At 43.8% G+C, this 18,243-nt stretch overlaps 1 protein-coding gene across 2 annotated transcripts in view; it reads right to left on the reverse strand.

Annotated features, from left to right (window-relative positions):
• The window catches only part of LOC106806658 (cyclin-dependent kinase 13-like), a 33,376-nt gene that overhangs the window by 14,115 nt on the left and 1,018 nt on the right, over positions 1–18,243 (reverse strand). Inside the window, exons 2-8 of one of the 2 annotated variants that reach the window (XM_014808678.1) lie at positions 17,955–18,094; positions 17,625–17,795; positions 13,970–14,159; positions 13,423–13,581; positions 11,964–12,158; positions 11,371–11,502; positions 9,448–10,451 (exon numbers count right to left, since the gene is read on the reverse strand). In XM_014808678.1, coding sequence (XP_014664164.1) covers positions 9,448–10,451; positions 11,371–11,502; positions 11,964–12,158; positions 13,423–13,581; positions 13,970–14,159; positions 17,625–17,795; positions 17,955–18,094 — 1,991 coding nt within the window. Of the gene's footprint in view, positions 1–6,386; positions 10,452–11,370; positions 11,503–11,963; positions 12,159–13,422; positions 13,582–13,969; positions 14,160–17,624; positions 17,796–17,954; positions 18,095–18,243 lie in introns of those variants that run through there. The other variant, XM_014808671.1, reaches the window with a different exon arrangement.

An 18,243-nucleotide genomic window follows, 5' to 3' on the forward strand; every position in this document is an offset into this window, starting at 1 on the left:
TCCTCATACCTCACTACCTTCTCCCTCGTCCTCTACCTTCTCTCCTTCCTCCTGTACCACCTTCTCCCCTCCTCATACCTCACTACCTTCTCCCTCGTCCTCTACCTTCTCTCCTTCCTCCTGTACCACCTTCTCCCCTCCTCATACCTCACTACCTTCTCCCTCGTCCTCTACCTTCTCTCCTTCCTCCTGTACCACCTTCTCCCCTCCTCATATACCTCGTCCCTCTTCCTCTATTTCAATCCATGGATCGAATGATTCGATTCACGGATCACATTATTCGATCCGTGAATCGAATCATTCGATCCGTGAATCGAATCATTCGATCCGTGAATCGAATCATTCGATCCGTGAATCGAATCATTCGATCCGTGAATCGAATCATTCGATCCGCGAACGTGAATCGAAGCATTCGATCCGTGAACGTGAATCGAAGCATTCGAACCGCGAACGTGAATCGAAGCATTCGATCCGTGAATGTTATATGTGATAAAATCAACCATAAAACAAAAAATCGAATTATGAAACAAAATACATGCCATAGCTTCTTGCCTAGTCTCTTGTTTATGCTAGCATCTCACAGCGCTAATTTCAACGTTGCCCTTCGGTCACAATAAAACTAATTCTGTTTAATTTAGTCTAACGTCTGTCTAATAATTTAGTTTTTCATTGATGGCTTCCTAGAGATTCTTCGAGATTCCATGATGCACGGACACAGGAAAAAAAATCCGTCACGAAATGTGACATAAGAAAAAGTGTACCTCGTCAACGACAAAACCTTGGCTGGAAACAATCTACTAGTAGAAGTCCACGAGGACTATTGTAGCGACGTATAAAGCGATTAGTTCAGCGCATAGACCTTTCGATATCAGGTTGTTCATGCACGCATAGATTTGTATTACGACTTGCTAAAGCGGCTGTGACCAATTACGGAGACACTTGAGATCGATATCACGAATACACTAGTTATCTTGACATCGCACCACTTGAAAAGGCTGCAGGAGCATGTGCGAAACTCACATTCAGTGCTGCACACCTTATAACAACAGGAGTTTCATAATATAGATATCTCTATTATCAGGAGTTAATAAAGACATTAACTTATTTTTGTCTTTATTAACTCCTGATATTATGACACTCCTGATAATAAATAATAGGAATTGTGTGCGCGTGTTCAGGAGTGATTGAAAACGAGCGTGTTTTTTTTACTCACTGCTGATTATATATTATCAAGAGCGTATATATAAAAATTACCTTCTTTATACGCTCTTGATATTATTGCATTGCGTGCTGCTTTCCGATTCAAAAACGACGATAGCGCGAGACGCACCTGCCACGATCGACACGCAATCACGTGCCAGGTAACAAGCACATGCGCACGTATCGAGAAAAGAAGCTAAAAACAGGTAACGCGATGAGTTTGACTTCTCACGCCCAAGGAAAGTAATAAGCCTATACAAGAATCTCACCTTTATCCACACTGTTACCCTGTGTAAAGACTTATTTACCTTACTTTTAGTCATTGTTGGGATTCGACAAGCGACAAAGTACCGACTTTCTGTCAATGTAAATGAAACTAAAACAATGTGTAAAAGGAATAAGAAAGCCTATACCATTCTGCAGAGATGCGGAGAGAAGTTCTTGCACGACAGCACACAGACATGCTTTCCGACTACTTTCGACTAATTCTGACGGCCCCCACTACATACGTCTATTGCGTACTATATAGCTATCTGCACGTTGCTTGCGCACTCTACTGCAAGTGGTTGTCTTAGCCATCATCAAATTAGATGCTGGTTGTCATAATCATTAGCAAATGCGAGCGCGCTTCAAATACGGCCAGATTACATCACGGCCTTTCAGTCCGTGACCGGCCGCGCACATAATTTCGCATTTCAACGGCTAAATACAGATTGCGTCATCCGCTGAAATAACGCAACTGCGCGATGAGGATGTTCACAGTCCCTACCACAAGCACACGCTGTGTGCGCGCGCGTGAGCGTGTGCAGACCTTTCAGATCAATACGCGCACACAGTGAAGCCGTTCTAGACTTACGTGCCATCTCTTGCCAGAACTCGGCAACGCGACGAATGGCTGGCTTTACAATAGTTAGGTAAGCAGACGATGCGTGCTTGTTTGGGGCGCAAGTACCCGAGTACGCGCGTGGGCAAGTGTCTATGTACGTAATGATTCATAAAACTTCCTTAGCCGTTATTACCGTTGTACATAGACACAGTGACGAGCGTCAGTTCGATATTAAATCGCATCAAAAAAAGCTAGAAAGCTTAGAAATGGTTAGGAAAATGATCCAATTCGTTTCCAAATGATTTTTAACAATTAATTTCTCTTAATGCCAATAACGTGAAATGGCGTGACTCAGTAATGTATGGATGTCACTTGAATACGTAAGATATTCAAAACACGATTGGCAGAGAAAGTGTTGCTTTGTGCCATGTCATCATAGGTCATGGACACTATCCAGTAAATAATTAACCAGTTGTCGATTCTGGTTTCAGGATAACATTAAGGCAGTGGCTACGCGTCCGGTAAAATATTTCGGTTATCATACAAATACGCCCCCGGACTTTACCCCTGGAAATTACCCCCCCCCGGGACATTACCCCACAGACAACTTACCCGCCGGACAATTAGAGTAGGGAGAATTACGAGGACGACCGGAAGGTAGTGGAGGAGCGAGTTAAGGAACGACCGAGAAGGTTAGCTTTGGAGGAGGAGGCCGAGAGAGGTGCAGGCCGGGTGTTGAGGGAGGAAGGAAGAGGAGGGAGAACTCGTGATGAGGAGAGGAGGAGGAGAGGCAAGGAGGAGAGGAGGGAGGTAGAGGCACACTTCTCTACCGCCCCCCCCTCGCCCTTTCTCTCCCCTCCTCCTCCTCCTCCACCACCTGGCCCTCCGCTACGCTCTCCCTGTGCTCTACCCTGGCTCCTCCACCCACCTTCTACCACGTTCTCGCCTCCCCCTCCATCCACTTCTCCATCCACCACACTTGCTCCCTCCCTCTTCACCACCTCTCTCCCCTCCTCCTCCTCCACCACCTCTTCCTCCCTCTCGACTCCTCCCTGGATCACTGATCTCAAACAATGAATAATACAACACTAGTGAGTAATTGTCCGGGGTGTAAATGCACATCTGGGGGGAAAATCGTCCGGAGGTAAATGTCCGAAAGGGGTGATGTCCGGGGGGATAATTGTCCGGGGGTGAAGTGGCAATAAGGAGGTAATTGTCCGGGGGGGTATTTCCTAGAATCCTATATTTCATTATGTGAAATCTATGATTTTTTCAGTAAAAATAAACAAATAAACACATAAGTTTTCACCCCATAATATTATCTTACCTTTAAGTATTTTTATCAAAAAAAGTGTTTTGGAGTAACCTTTGAAGCAATAGGTAAATCGCAGTAAAATCAACCGATTTGAAAGGGGCGGCGTGGCCTAATCGTGACGTGGATTTGGAACTGTGCCGAGCTTTGTCTAATGGATGACGCGGACACCAGTAGCCACGTGTAACATTAAGCAGATGCCACTTCGCAGCTAATGCAATATATACTATATACCTACTGTGAGCTTGCCATATGTTGCAAAAATTCGACTAAATCTCAGTTAATATTCTAACCTTCAAGTAACATTTCTTCTTAAAATCTAAACGAAACTAACTCGCTCTTTACGAACGTAGTCAACCAACTGTGATTGCTACACACTCCGCGAAGCAGTGGAGGCGATCAGTCTGATTCAGTAACAGTTCCTTTCTATGATAAACAAGTTTATAATTCAATTATTCGATGTTTTATTCAAGTACAAAATATTGACATTTGTTATAAACTAAGAAGGGCAAGTTGTCGCGGCAACTACATGTATCGCCCCGTGTTCTCGTCCAAGATGTGAAAGTATACGAAGTTTGGTCTGCGCTATGGTCAATTAGTAGGGGATTGAGTTATAGAGGTCGGAAGGAAAAATATGATGAAGCGTCAAGATCAAGGTCCAATGGTCAAATAAAGGTGCAGTGAGCCGTGGTTTCGGTACGCGACACACGCTTCCCCAAAGAGTGTAAGTATACAAGTTTGGTGGCTCGCGCTAGGTCAATATTATTAGGGGCCGAGTTATAGCAGCGGCAAGGGAAATATGATCAAGGTCAAGTAAGGTAAAATAAAGGTGCGTAGTGATGGTTTTGGGTAGCGCTAGGTCAATTAGGGGCGAGTAGGGAGTGCGGAAAGGGAAATATGAATGCAAGGTCAAATAACGGTCGCAGCGGGGTGACACTGGTCGTACGCTGCTCACCTCCCGCCAAGATTGTAGGTCATACCCAAGTTGGTAGGGGGGGCGCTAAAGTCAATAGGGGCCGAGGTTAGAGAGGCGCGAAGGGAAATATGATCACGAGGTCAAGGTAAAGGTCAAATGAAGGTCGCAGTGACCTGGTTTTGGTACTCTGCACACCTTCTCCCCAAGATGTGTAAGTATACCAAGATTGGTCACGCTAGGTCAATTAGGGGTCGAGTTATAGAGTGGAAGGGAAATTCTCTGCGGCGGACCGAGCGGCGGCGGCGGCGGCTGGGGAGACATGAAACCATAGTATCCTCGCCGACTTCGTCGGGGGGGATACAATCATATATCGTTATCTACATTACTTATGCAACCAGGAAACAAATATAGTGTTTTCATTCCAGGAACTATTTGCGCTATGGCGTATCGATATTATTTTGCGTTATCTGGCACTTAACTTGCGTACACAGAAGTTTTCAAAATAGCCAACTTCGGAGCACATTTCTGACTCAATGAGAACATTTCGTAATGTTTTCACACTGCAAGTATGCTCGCAGTAGGTATATATAGGGGGGCAGCCCTATAGACCGGAGGTCCGATAGACCAAATGTTGCAAAGGGTTAGGGTTAGAGTTAGGGTTAGGGTTAGGGTTAGGGCATATATATGGTTTATAGTGGCATTATATGATTTATAGTGGCATCGGTGGATGTGCGGCATATTCACGTTCGAATACGGCATCAGTGGATGTCCGGATGCGTAGCCTGGAGGCTAGGTGACCGATTCCGGACGTGTAACCACTGCGTATTCGAATAAACCTTCGATCTATCAGGCCTTCGGTCTATCGGACCTTCGGTCTATAGGACTGTAACCATATATAGGCATTTTGTTGTGAGGTCGATCTATTTTAATCTTTGGCTAAACCCAAAGGTGAGGGATCTACATGGCAAGTGCCCTTATTGACTCCCAAAAAATAGGCAATGGCTTTGATATAGGAAATTGTTGTAGAACCCCATTTTCGTTTGACATAACAGAATCAGGTTAAAACCTTTGAATAATATAAATAATTTTAAAATAAAAACACTCGAGAAATTCTGTGATGTAATATTGAAAACTTTGAAAACGTTTTAGAGGGAGATGCTGCACCCCTCATCCCTCCCTCCCTCCCTCCCACAGAAACTCTGGTCAGGAACTGATGGTCATGACACTTGATTTTTCGTTTTCCTGTACTGGCATATTATACCCCGTACAGACTACGAATTTGATATGGTATTAAACTAGTGCACGCCAGGCCCGCACAAAATTTTTGCAGTGTGTACACGCTATCCCGCTCCAATTTGGGCCCGCAAATAAAGGAGGGCCAGGCCCGGGATAACTTAGCCCGCTTGTGTGTGTGTCTGTACGCAGCAAGCGGGCCAGACCGGGTGCTAAATCGCAATACGCATGCGCATAGCCTTATTTAGGTCACGTAATTGTACGCTCGCTCCTCGCTGTCTGCGGGGTGACATGGCGAGCTGAACAGAGAACGGATGACTCATTTAATGTAGGAACAAATATGCAGTCTGCACGCTACGATTTGGCGCGCATCAGGACTGGGCCTGGCGCGCGCTAGTTTAATAGAATATCAAATTTTGCAGTCAGTACGGAGTATTATATGGTATGTCCCTTTTGCTTTTAATATATGCTTGAACCATTCTATAGTAGTGCCTAATCTATCTACGTACAATCTAGCTCTAACCATTTAGCCCAGCCTCTGACGGTGCAAATGGCTACGTAGGTAAAGCTAAACTCTAACCTAGTATAGAACGGTTTATGGTATATACCATGGACGTGCACTTTTTACCCTTCTTCCTGGTCCTGCCTCTGTTCAAAGAGCAATATGTGTTTCCGTGTTGAGATTACCATTGTACTAATACCATAGGCATGATCTCTTACCGTGTATAACTTTGTTTAGACAAGGCAGTATAAAAATATACTTCAAAGATTACTTGGAGGTGTTTACTGCTGCATAACTTGCCGATTGACTGGCTAACCTGCAGGATAACACATTCGTCCAAGTTGCTTGTCACTGTTTTTATTCACTTTGTAGTTTAAACAAGCAATAAAAAAGAAAATCATTTTCAAAATTTTACTTAGGTGTAAGCACTTACATTTGTGAGAAGGGGCAACTAGCCACTGAACTGCCTACACTCTGTTACAATGCCACCCTTAATGAAATCTCATTACAACCATGAAAGAAAAACCACTCTGCCTTCTATGATGAAAACATACAAGGATAACCAGCTGCGTTCACAGCTGCACCGTGACATCATTAGAATACATAAACGATAAAACAATAGCGCCAACAATCACTACAATATCGGGTGGCAGTCAGCATCATATTATCAGAGTGTGCAGTTCATAATATTTTTCTACAAACGAAATTGATTTTGCATATACATGCAATAATACAACTAATTAGCAGGAGTTGTGTCACATTGCTGGAACATAGATAATTATTTCCTACTTCATAGGAAAAATCATATTATTACCGGTGCAGAACGAAATATTTCAACAATATTTTCTATTGTTCTTATGTAATTTTCTGAAAGATGAAAATTATTTAACACATTTCAAAAAAGAACATTTATGCAACAATAAGGGCAGGAAACACCAGGCACTGGCCATAAATAGACAAGAAACGTAGGAAGCAACCAACAGGCAAATCAGAAACAAGGTTCACGATGTAAGTGACATACAAGGCCATGTACATATAACCCTTCTTAACCCACATACCTGACACACCAACCACCATGAAACCTCAAAGAAATGTAACACATAGATGCACACACTGAATATATATACAGGTCACCATCAACCTCCGCATCATGTCATTATATGGTAACGTGGTAAGGTAGTACAATTACACACTACATGATACTTGTCGATATATTCCACAAAAAAATATGCACTCAACTCTCTTCAATAAACTATATGACTATTTTCATTGCGGCAGTAGTTACATTATTGACCCTCTTTATGATTAGTAGAAACCACCTCTACCCCTTCCCCTAGCCCATTCTCCTCTCCCAGGACCTCCTCTTGGCATGAATGGTGGAGGCCCTCTTCCCATGCCAGCAAAGGGCATTGGGTTGATATGTCCCAGACCATCCTCGCCTACAGACGGGTCTATTTCCTCATGACTAGTTGCACTGTCCTCATTAACTGGCACATCCATTAGTTTTGTTACAGGGTTGTTCCCAATGTGACCTTGCGGTAATGGTGATCTGCTCCTTATATGCCCCTGCTGGAATGGTGATCCATTCCCAACCTGAACACGAGAAAGTGGTGGTCGATTCCGAATCTGGCCTTCACCAAAGCATGGACGAAGTGGATTCAAACTCTGGCGCACTGGCTCTTGATACGCTACGTTAGCTAAGCTGCTCGTGTGCTGCTGTACTGGTGGACTTAGCAGGCCCTGCTGTCTCTGAGGTGGAGGTTGTTGGAACCGGGGTCGGAGATTAGGCGAGGAATGAAATCTCTCCTGTGAACCCATGGAGTGAGGATGAAACTCTCCCGGAAATGTAGGTGGCGCACCATCTTGCTTCACATCGCCACCGAAGACTCGAGGCAGCCCGCCAACTGGCTCGGTATTTCCACCCTGTGTTGGAAGTGGTCCCCTGTGCTCATCCCTGTTTTCACCTTGCACTGGAGGTGGTCCTCCACGTTCTCCCTTGTTACCAGTGTCATCTTGAGTTGGCCATGTACTTACCTTCTCGGCTTCTACTTTCTGAGCTGACAACTCACGCTCGCTCACCGCTTCGTTCGTATCCGACCGTTCGGGATCGCCACCTAGTTTCTGTTTCACGTTCTTCAACATCTCACTGTCATCCAATTCCGGAGAGCTGTCTAACGGCAGCCTTCTTGGCGGGACGTCCGCCCCGCCATCTCTACTCGCTCCGCCGGAACCGGCTCCTGGCAAACGATCCGTGGTGCCCACAGCGTTGCCCTCTTCCGTGTCTATCGACATGTCACTGCCACCGCTTTCCGGTCGTCCGGGCCGCAGGTCCTCAAATTCCTCGGACGGGTACGCGTCGTACTGATGCCGGTCCGTTTCTTCCGGCTCGTTCCAGTCGGTCCGCTCTCGCGCGTTTGCGTCCGCTCCTCCGTAGTAGGGATGCGTTTCCCTCGAGGCATTCGCGGGGGCGGCGCTTCCACGCTGCGGCCCGGTTCTCGATGCTTCGTCGCCCGAAGCCCTGCGCATCATCTCCCGCGACTCGGACGGAGACGCTCGGTACGAGTCTTGCGAATAATCGAACGACTGCCTAGCGCGGGAAGCCGGGGGCACCTGCTCGCGACCCTCGTAACCTTCGCCGAAATTTCTCTCAGGTCTTCCGGGGAAAAACCTGTCCGGTCTCTCCCCCGCCGGACCGGCCTCTCCGCGGCGCTGGCCTGTCCACGGACCACGTTCGGTATAGTCAATGACTTGAGGCGCCATCCTCTCATCAAAATTCGACGGAGGATGTCTTTCCCCTGCTCTTATATTGGGATCGTATTCTATAACCTCTTTGACGGGCCTCCCCACCCCTCTGTCAAACTGTCTCTCTTCATCCTTCGACAGTTTTTGGTCAAAATACGGATCGCCGGGTACGCGACCTTCAGACGTCCTGTACCTACCATCACCAATGTAACCCTGTGCGCCAGGCCTTAGAGGTGGCGACCGTCTTCCTGGATGGCCATCGTAAGGCTCGGACCATTTATCCGAATACAAACCTTCACGAGGACCCTGCTCGTTGCGGACAGACTGTCTGACAGCGCCACCTGCAGCATCGCTCTGAAATAATCTATCCACCTGCCTCCCATCACTAGACATGGAATTAAACGCGTAACCAGTAACATGTGCAGAACTAGAATAGTCATACCGCTCAACAACGAGCTTTTCCTGCACGTAATTAACCTGCAAGTTATCTGACCGATTGACGGTGATCTTTTTCAATATGGATGGCAGGGAAGGTTTCGGTGGGAGTGACGTGGGCGTTTCAGGCAATAATAATGACATGATGTTAGTTTCATTCTCCTGACCCCTAATTCCAGGAGCACCTAACAACGTATTCCCATCACTAATAACAGAGTCACCCAATGAATTAGTCGAAAACGTGTGCCTCAAAGCACTTGTACATATATCAGTGACATTACCATAACTGTTAGAGTCAGATGCGTAGGATCCGTCGGGGAATGCGGCCGCAGTAGCTGAAGTGTAGTTCGGCTGGGCCGGCTCTGTGCTGTTGCCCGTCGATGCGGCGAAGCTCACCTTCATGCCCTGCGCTGCCAGCATCTGTGCCAAGGCAGCCTTCAAACCAGTCGACAAATGCTGCGACTCCTCCTTCGCCGCTTGAGCACGATCACCATGCACGTCGCCCTGGCCGTTATTGTACACAAGTTGATGCTGCTGCTCGGCCGGCCGCTCGCCGCCACCACTACTACTATCACCGTAGTCGTCACTGCCTGGCACGAGGGGCTGCGCGGCGGTCAGCACCGCGCCGCCTCCTGTCCTCGAGCCGGCGGCCGGCGGCTCCGCGCTAGAGTCCCTCTGCTGCCTGCTGGCGGCGTTGGCGAGCAGCAGCTGCAGGTTGAGCGCCTCCAGCAGCGTCTTGATGTTGGGGTCGGCGCTCAGATTGAGCTGCTTCGTGAGCTGCTCGACGCTGAGCTCGGGCTGCGACTGCAGCATGCGCGCGACCGTCGCCGTCAGCCCGCCGCCGCCGCTCCCCTCGCCGCCGCTCTTCACGTCCGCAGCATCCGCGGCGGCGCTCTCCGTCTTCGCCGGCGTGTGCGACGACGACGACTCGTCCTGACCGAACAACAACAGCTGCTGCGGCTGCTGCTGCTGCTGCTGTTGTTGCTGAGGCTCAGTAGTGAACGGCGTGCCCTTCGAACCGCTGCCCGGCGTTTCCCTCATTGCAAACGGCGGAGCGTCCTTCGGCGTCGGCTCCTTGCTGTCGGTCTTGCTCTGCCTGTCGGCAGACGCGGGGGCGTCCTGCGTCGCCGAGTCATCGCCGAGCAGCGGCAGGCTGGCTGCAGAGTCGATGTGTGGGATGCCCTGCCGCTGGCTGCCCGGCTGTCGGGCAGCCTCCTGCTCGGCCCGCAACGCCTTCCTGCGCTTCTTGCTCCACATCTCGTGGCAGTCTTGCCACAGAGGCAGGCTGCAAAGCGATTTGCAAAAAAAAACAGTGACTAAATGTCTTACGAAAAAAACTACTTGCCATCTGGTAAATTGAAAATACTCTGCTAAGCTAGCTGAAACAACTAATATACCAGTGATATTCACAGCCTTATGCACCAGTACAGTTTATTAACTACATGCCACCAGACAAGAGCCGGGGGGGCCGTTGTCAGAAACATCGTAAAGTTAATGCTAATTGTTAATGCCAAGATAACACTTACGACTAATGTTAATGTTACGAGAATAGCGTTGACAGAAACGCATCGCAGCTATGAGAAAACTTACGATAACAGGAACTTCATAATTTGATGTCACAAGGCTGCTGATTGGATGAGAATCAATCATAAAACTCAAATTCATACACATTTATTGTACATCACAGTAATTTATGTGTATCATTATGGGTCAACAACAAATAAATAATATTTGATGAAAAAACGACACGGTCTTGAATTTATTCTGCACAACAAGACAAATTCTCACACTGTAACATGAGACGCGAAAGTTGTGGCCAGTAACAAAGTATTTAAAACAAGAGAACAAATGCCACACGCCATTTGTAAATGTTTTGTTTTGTTTTACGATCGGTAGATAATTAATGTTATTGACGTTTTTCAAGAAAAACACATTTTACTCATTAATATAAAATATAATATCACTATAATTGTAATTCTTAGTGTAAATGTGTTATTTTTACCTTAATATTAAAGTTACAAGAGGGTCTGGGCTATCATAATGCTAAGACGATATTTGCGAGGATTTTTCATTCTCGTAACTTTGCGATGTTTCTGTCAACGGTTTACGAGTGGAAATTAATATTAAGACTAATGTTAAGACTAATTTTTTTCTGACAACGGGCCCCTGAACTATAGGAGACTAAACTAGAACCGAGAACTCACTCTGGTGGAGGCATTTTATCTGGATCGAGATCTTGTAGCCAGGAACATGCCAGAGCCTCTTGAGCACTGATTCGCCTTAGTGGATCTAATTCCAGCATTTTGTCTAGGAGATCCAGTGCAGGTGCAGGTAGTCTGCAGCATTGAGACCACTAGATTATTCATTGCACAAAACTACAAAATGCCACGTGCAAATTATTGACGATACATTATAGGTGGCGCCACATGACAGTGTACAGTACACAGGTCACCAATACAATACACTATATATAACTATTTAGCTAGCTATATTTAACTAATGTATGAAAATATGTATATTAGTCACATCAGCAGTTGCATGAACGTGGACTGCAATCTAGATGAGCGCAAATGAAAGGATATCAAACTTCTGCTTCCTAAACATTTCAGCATTTTCTTTATAACCGGTCATGATAAAACATGTTTACGCTCCGAGAAACATTTTGTCAACACCTCACCATCACCATTTCAAATGACAAAGACATTTAAGGATGTGCTCACACCATGTCACGTACACATGGCAAGGCAGTGAATCCTCACTGTTCAAGACATGTTGCACGCGTGGTCGATACACTTACAGACAGAATTCCTCTCTCAAGCGCCGCCGGTACATTTTCTTTGGCTTCATGGTATGAAAGAGTGGCAATTTTACCACATCAGGCCATACGCTAGGGTTTGGCGTGCCACAAACCCTACTGATGAGCTCTAGTTGTGCCAGTTCCTGATTTGCTTGAAAGATGGGTTTCTTTGTGAAGAGCTCACCAAGGATACATCTGCAAATAGCAAGCAATCTGTACATAGCAAGTACTAGCACACGAAAACTATTAAAGGAATAATAGGTCCATTGATTACGCAAAGTTGAAGAATGCTACAGTAACTGGCACCTTGTGTAGTTACATTACCTTATAGCCAAACGCGTATTAATTTGTCCAATATCACTGCTGGTTACTAAGAAATGTCTAATTGAAATCCGCAGTCCAAGAAATCAGTTGACCGACTTGTTTACAGTTTTGAAACCGCATCCGGCGAAACGGGTGTGATACAGATTTATAGTGCACCGGACATTTTCGCACGCATGCTCAGCAGTACGCAATGCTAGCGATAGTACAGTACCGTAAGTGTATACGTAACAGTAGCTCTGATTGTAATGAACGTGGAATCCACATACAATCACGGACACTCATGATAATGAAGTAGGCTGTGTTGGGGGCCAACACTAGTCTATGGGGGGATCGCGGACTAACCATGGCCACAGACTAAACATGGAAAGCAGACGACACTACGCGTATTTACGTATATTGGTCAAACGAATACACCTGTCCGAAATTAAAGACATGTGGCCCACCCGTTCATTAGCACCCACGGTTATTTACTTGTGCCTCAATACCGAGAATACACCCAGAGATACATTCTACTAGCTCATTAGTCGTTATAAGCATCCTGGGACAAACAATTCTCTGCTCAACACCCGTAGCAACATGTGACATCACCTAACCGAATTCGAGGCTATTTTGCTTGGCAACCAATTTAGCGTTGGCGCCAGATTACCAGATTTACGGATTTCAATTAGACATTGCTTAGTAATTAGCAGTGATATTGGACAAACTAATACGCGTTTGGCTATAAGGTAATGTACTTATTAACTACATAAGGTGCCAGTTACTGTAGCATTTGTCAACTTTGCATAATCAATGGGCCTATTATGCCTTTAAAGATGTCTCAGCATGCTTACTATAAATGTCAAGTTTAAAGTAAATGATCCGAACTGAGCCATCCACCTTGAGTAATTAACAGGCAGTTCTACCCAATCATAAGTCTAGTAAAGGTGTTCTTAAAATTCGACTTGGTTTCGAGCTACCAAAAAGTCAACAATTTGGCATGCATTCGTGAAAAACATGTACAAATAACAGGTGTAGCTTGACCCACCAAGCAACAACACATAAGGGAGGGTGGGCATGGTTACCTCGCTCAGACAGATATGCCGGTCGAATATAAATACCGCTACACACTACGCTTAAGCTAGTGTCTGCCACCTACCCACAGCTCCAGACATCGATGGCGGACGTGTACCGTTCCTCCCCCAAGAGCAGTTCGGGAGGGCGATACCACAGCGTGATCACCTTGTTTGTGTACGGCCGACTCTCCTCTGCGTCATACAGCCGCGCCAGACCAAAGTCGGCGAGCTTTATCTGGCCCCTAGAAGAATGAGCGTATGCAAATCTGCATCGCAAACAACTACTGACAGACGACACGGCACGCGGTTAAAACAAAATGACATTTCCCACACGTAGGCCATGCATCTATCGCAGTGGTTCCAAAGTTTTTTTTTGGGCTACCACCCCTTGGCTTCCTAAACTCATCCCCAGTGCTATCTAGCTTACCCTATGTACACCTACTAGCTCTATCATCTTACACCCCTCAGGTAATGCCACAGCCCCCAGGGGCAGCACCACCAATATTGAGAACCACTGATCTAACTAATAAAAATTTACATGCTCATACATATTATATATAATTATATACAGGTTATATATATACGAGCTGCTGCTATACCCCATAGAAAAAACAGATGAGAATGCCATACTTGTTGTTCATGAGAATGTTGGAACACTTAATGTCTCTGTGCAGAAAGTTCTTCTCGTGGCAGTAGTTGAGGCCGAGTAACAACTGCTTCATGAAGGACGAGATGTGGGACTCGTTGAAATGCACGAGGCCAGACTCTAAGAGGCCCATCAGGTCATGATCCATGTATTCAAACACTAGATAGAATGCACCTAGCAGACCAAAGAGAGACAGTTGCTATAACATCAAACATTAGACATAAATGCCCATGAAGCATTAACACTGGTCATCAATCACACATTGTCAATATAATATTGGCTATCTACAAATAAAGATTCTACTTGATGTTTGATGTGATCCGGTAAATTATACCAAAACGAACAAAAATGGGCAGAATCTCAAAAACTGATATGAATATGGATGACACCTACTAACAACCAATAGTAGCAGCAATAATTAATATATTAGTATCTTGAAGAAATACATTAAAATGTCATTTTGTTTGAATATTGCACGCTCTCTCAAATAACTGGGTGATTAAAAATATATGTAATCTATTGTTTAGTGTATCATCACGTATTTTTGCGCAGCATATATGTACTTCATCAAAACATCCACCAAGTTGTAACCACTTCTAACTCTATGCACAACTCTACGCCATGCTATTGTTGAAAGATTGATTAACTTGCTCTAATATACAACACTTTATTACAAAGGCAGTCCATGCCACCATACACTCGCTATAAAACAACTCAATACATTTTTAATGTAATATTCCAGGAATGCATGAATATGTAGCATTCTGTTAAAATGCATGTTCAAGTTTGGTCCACAGGTTTGTACTTTTCATAGTAAAAAAATATCACAAGTTTGAAAACGTTCACGTAATCTATAATGCACTTTACGTGTAGTACAACCGATCCCATATTAAGAACATCCACACTATATTTTCCCATAACAACTTTATATTTGTAGCCATCTAGCTAGGACTATATAATTACCTAATGACCACAATGGATAATCAGCATATCAGAACATAAAATGAAATAACACAACCTGTTAGCAACCTATTCCACTTGGAAAAAAGGCTTGACTCGTATTCAGAAGCACACAGCGTGTATACATATATAGGCAAGTGGAGATATGCAACAGAAACCATTTTACGGGTTATTCCTTTATTAAATGTCTGACAAAATATTAAAGACACACATGCTGAGAATACTTGGAATTGTGCAAACTGTGTTCATTGTATATAATTGATAGCAATTATATCCTAATATACAAGACAAATCATTGAACAAATGCAGGTATGCATCAGATTATGTGAAACAATACCAAAAAATCGTGTTACTTCAACCATCTGTGGTATGTAAACAAAATAATACCCATTGTGAGACTTTTGTTGTTGTTGTTGTTGTTGTTGTTGTTGTTACACTAATACACTATCACCAATAGCTATGGTCAGCCACAGGTACAGATAAACATGATAAAATAAATACAATGGAGAATGATGGTGGCAATGACAATGATTTAGAAGCTATAGCACATGAATGAATGCAATCGATATGTGTTGTCATTAGTGCTGCAAGTATTCCTAGATGTGTAATCTCAAAGTTTTGACTAAATTGTTTGTGCCAATAACAATAACAATATATAGCCAAACCAGTATACAAGGAATACTCAAGAGAAACCCAAAAGACCCCATTACAAACAAGTGTTTGTTGTATAGAAGTCATCATAGATAAGCATCCATTCTATAGAACTGTCTGCTTACACAGGTTTGACTGTTTAAATAATAGATATTTGCTGAGTGTAGTAACCCTAGTTGTGTAACCTTTAAAACAAAAAAATGTCTATCTAATCTGCACTTTTGATGATTATTATAATGAAAGTGTCAATGACACTGTAGCTCACCACAAAAAAATGACACAAATGAGTGAGTGATAACTGAGCAACCATCGACGTACATTATAGAAACGAAGAGTATATATGGGAGAACTCCCATTATATACTCTTGATAATTATATGTGAAAATTTTTATGTGAAAATAAATGTTTGAGATGTGAAAGTTTGAGATGTGGGCGAGTGATGGCGTTACACCTAAATGATCGCCATTTAACGTTTTTATAATATTCAGATATAGACACTGCCTAAAAGCGGAGCTCCCGATGTGTAACATGTAAGATTGAGAGGATACGCTTATTCCACGTAGCTGCTATATACCACGTGACAATGGTGTTTCCCTGCCCATAACACAACTTTTGTCAAAGTTTAATTGGTTGCATGGAAGTGTTTACTTCGTATGAGTTTTTCTAGGCGGTAGCATACGGTTGCCATTTATATATCGCAATAATAATTTATAAACCAAAATGAATCACAATTTGTGACGGTAGATGGCGCTATACCCGCTTTGATGTTTCTTAGCGATGGCGTTCGAAATAAATAAGTTATGCTGCGTTCCGACATGTTTTGTAAAACTTTACTCTAATATAGACGTTTTATCGGCAGGGTGGAGAGGGAAAATACCAATTTTGCATTAAAGATATTGTCAATGAAATCTTGTAAAACGAACCAGACGAGTGTGACACCACAGACTGTTATCTGCGTGTCTATATAATATGCTATATAATTGCCAAAACCTACCTAATTTGCATAATTTTTTTTAAAATATCAAAACCCCTGTACCTTATTCATTCACATACCAAAAATGAGCAAAATCCGTTGAACCTGAACTGACTAATGGAAATTTCCATTTTTGCCAAAAAATTGCCGTGGCTTGAAAGTACGTCGACTGGCGTGCTCCAAAATAGAACGTTCAAACCTCTCTCATAGCAGTAACAACGATACCCAATTTCAAACATGTGGTTCAAACGGTTCCTGAGTTATCGTTGACCGTAGCCAAATGTTGACGGAAAGACGGACGAACGGACGGACGGACAGACGAACGGACGGACGGACGGACAGACGAACGGACGGACGGACGGACGGACCGACGGACAGACGTACGCTGACCCATGGCAATAGCTCATCTTGACGATGTCAAGGTGAGCTAAAAACTAACACCTTGTGTCATTTATAAGCAAATAACCTCACAATGAAATTCATGTTAGTTTGTCCAGTTTCACTGCTGGTCACCTTTCAAACCAAACTTTTGAATGTTGTTTATCTGACAACAAGCAAGCCAAGAACTCTGCCCATATTTTTAGCTGGCAACAAGGCTATACACAACACTGTGTTCATGTAGCAATATTAGTTTGAGCAGCAAAGATATGTGCCCCATGAGTTCTATATCCGAGTATACGAACTAAGCATGTGTGCAAAAATATGCGATGTGGAAGCCTCTATTACACCCGCCTCATGGTTGTGATTCGAATTGTGAACTTCCTACGATAATCAATGCATATCAATTTCAATTGTTTTTTTATCAGTAAGCAGCAGTGAAATTGGACAACCCAATGAGAAGTTGGTGACAAGATTACATACTTATAAACAGCATAAGGTGCAAGTTATTTTAGCACTCATCAACAGTGTGTGATAGATGGACACATTCTGCTTTTAAATGATAAAGATAAATTTAACCAAAGAACATCTAATCTAAGAACTTATCTATAGTATACTTAATGACCTAACAAGATAGCAGTGCTAATAAATATATATGTTAATTACAATGCAAGTACCTTTATCCTTTTTGAAATCAGTTGCATCTTGCTTGTCCGTGACAATCTCTTTCATGTTGACAATGTTTTGATGGTTGAGCTGGCGTAGAATTTTTATCTCTCTCACAGCCGTAATAGGAAAACCTTCTTTCTCATTTTCTAGTCGAACCTTTTTAAGTGCTACCATCTCTCCTAGTAGATAAACATAAGAAATCACTTGGTATATCTAAGGAATTCACGAACTATCAGGTGTCATCTTCACTCATTTATTTATTTATTACGTTTTATTTTATAGTACTCTCTTGAGTTTAGCATGAAATACATATTCACAAGCTGTTGTACGTTTCTCACCTGCAATTTTATCTCGTGCCTTGTACACTTGTCCGTATGTCCCCTCGCCGATCTGACTGACAATATCGTACATGTCCACAAAACGAGTACCCCATGCAACGACATCGTGGCGAGCATTGCTTTTCCCAATAATCTTGTAACTGTGTTGGGTGAGGAACAAAACAAATGATCATGTATGAGTATTTTAAGCATATTCTCATTAAACGAGCACTGCAGAAAAAAACCACCAGTCACGAAATGGCACAACTTTGGCACACTAAATTTGAGAAGAAAAACCCACACACTCGCA

Source organism: Priapulus caudatus, unplaced genomic scaffold (genome assembly GCF_000485595.1).
Source record: "Priapulus caudatus unplaced genomic scaffold, Priapulus_caudatus-5.0.1 Scaffold9, whole genome shotgun sequence".
Lineage (NCBI taxonomy): Eukaryota > Metazoa > Priapulida > Priapulimorpha > Priapulimorphida > Priapulidae > Priapulus > Priapulus caudatus.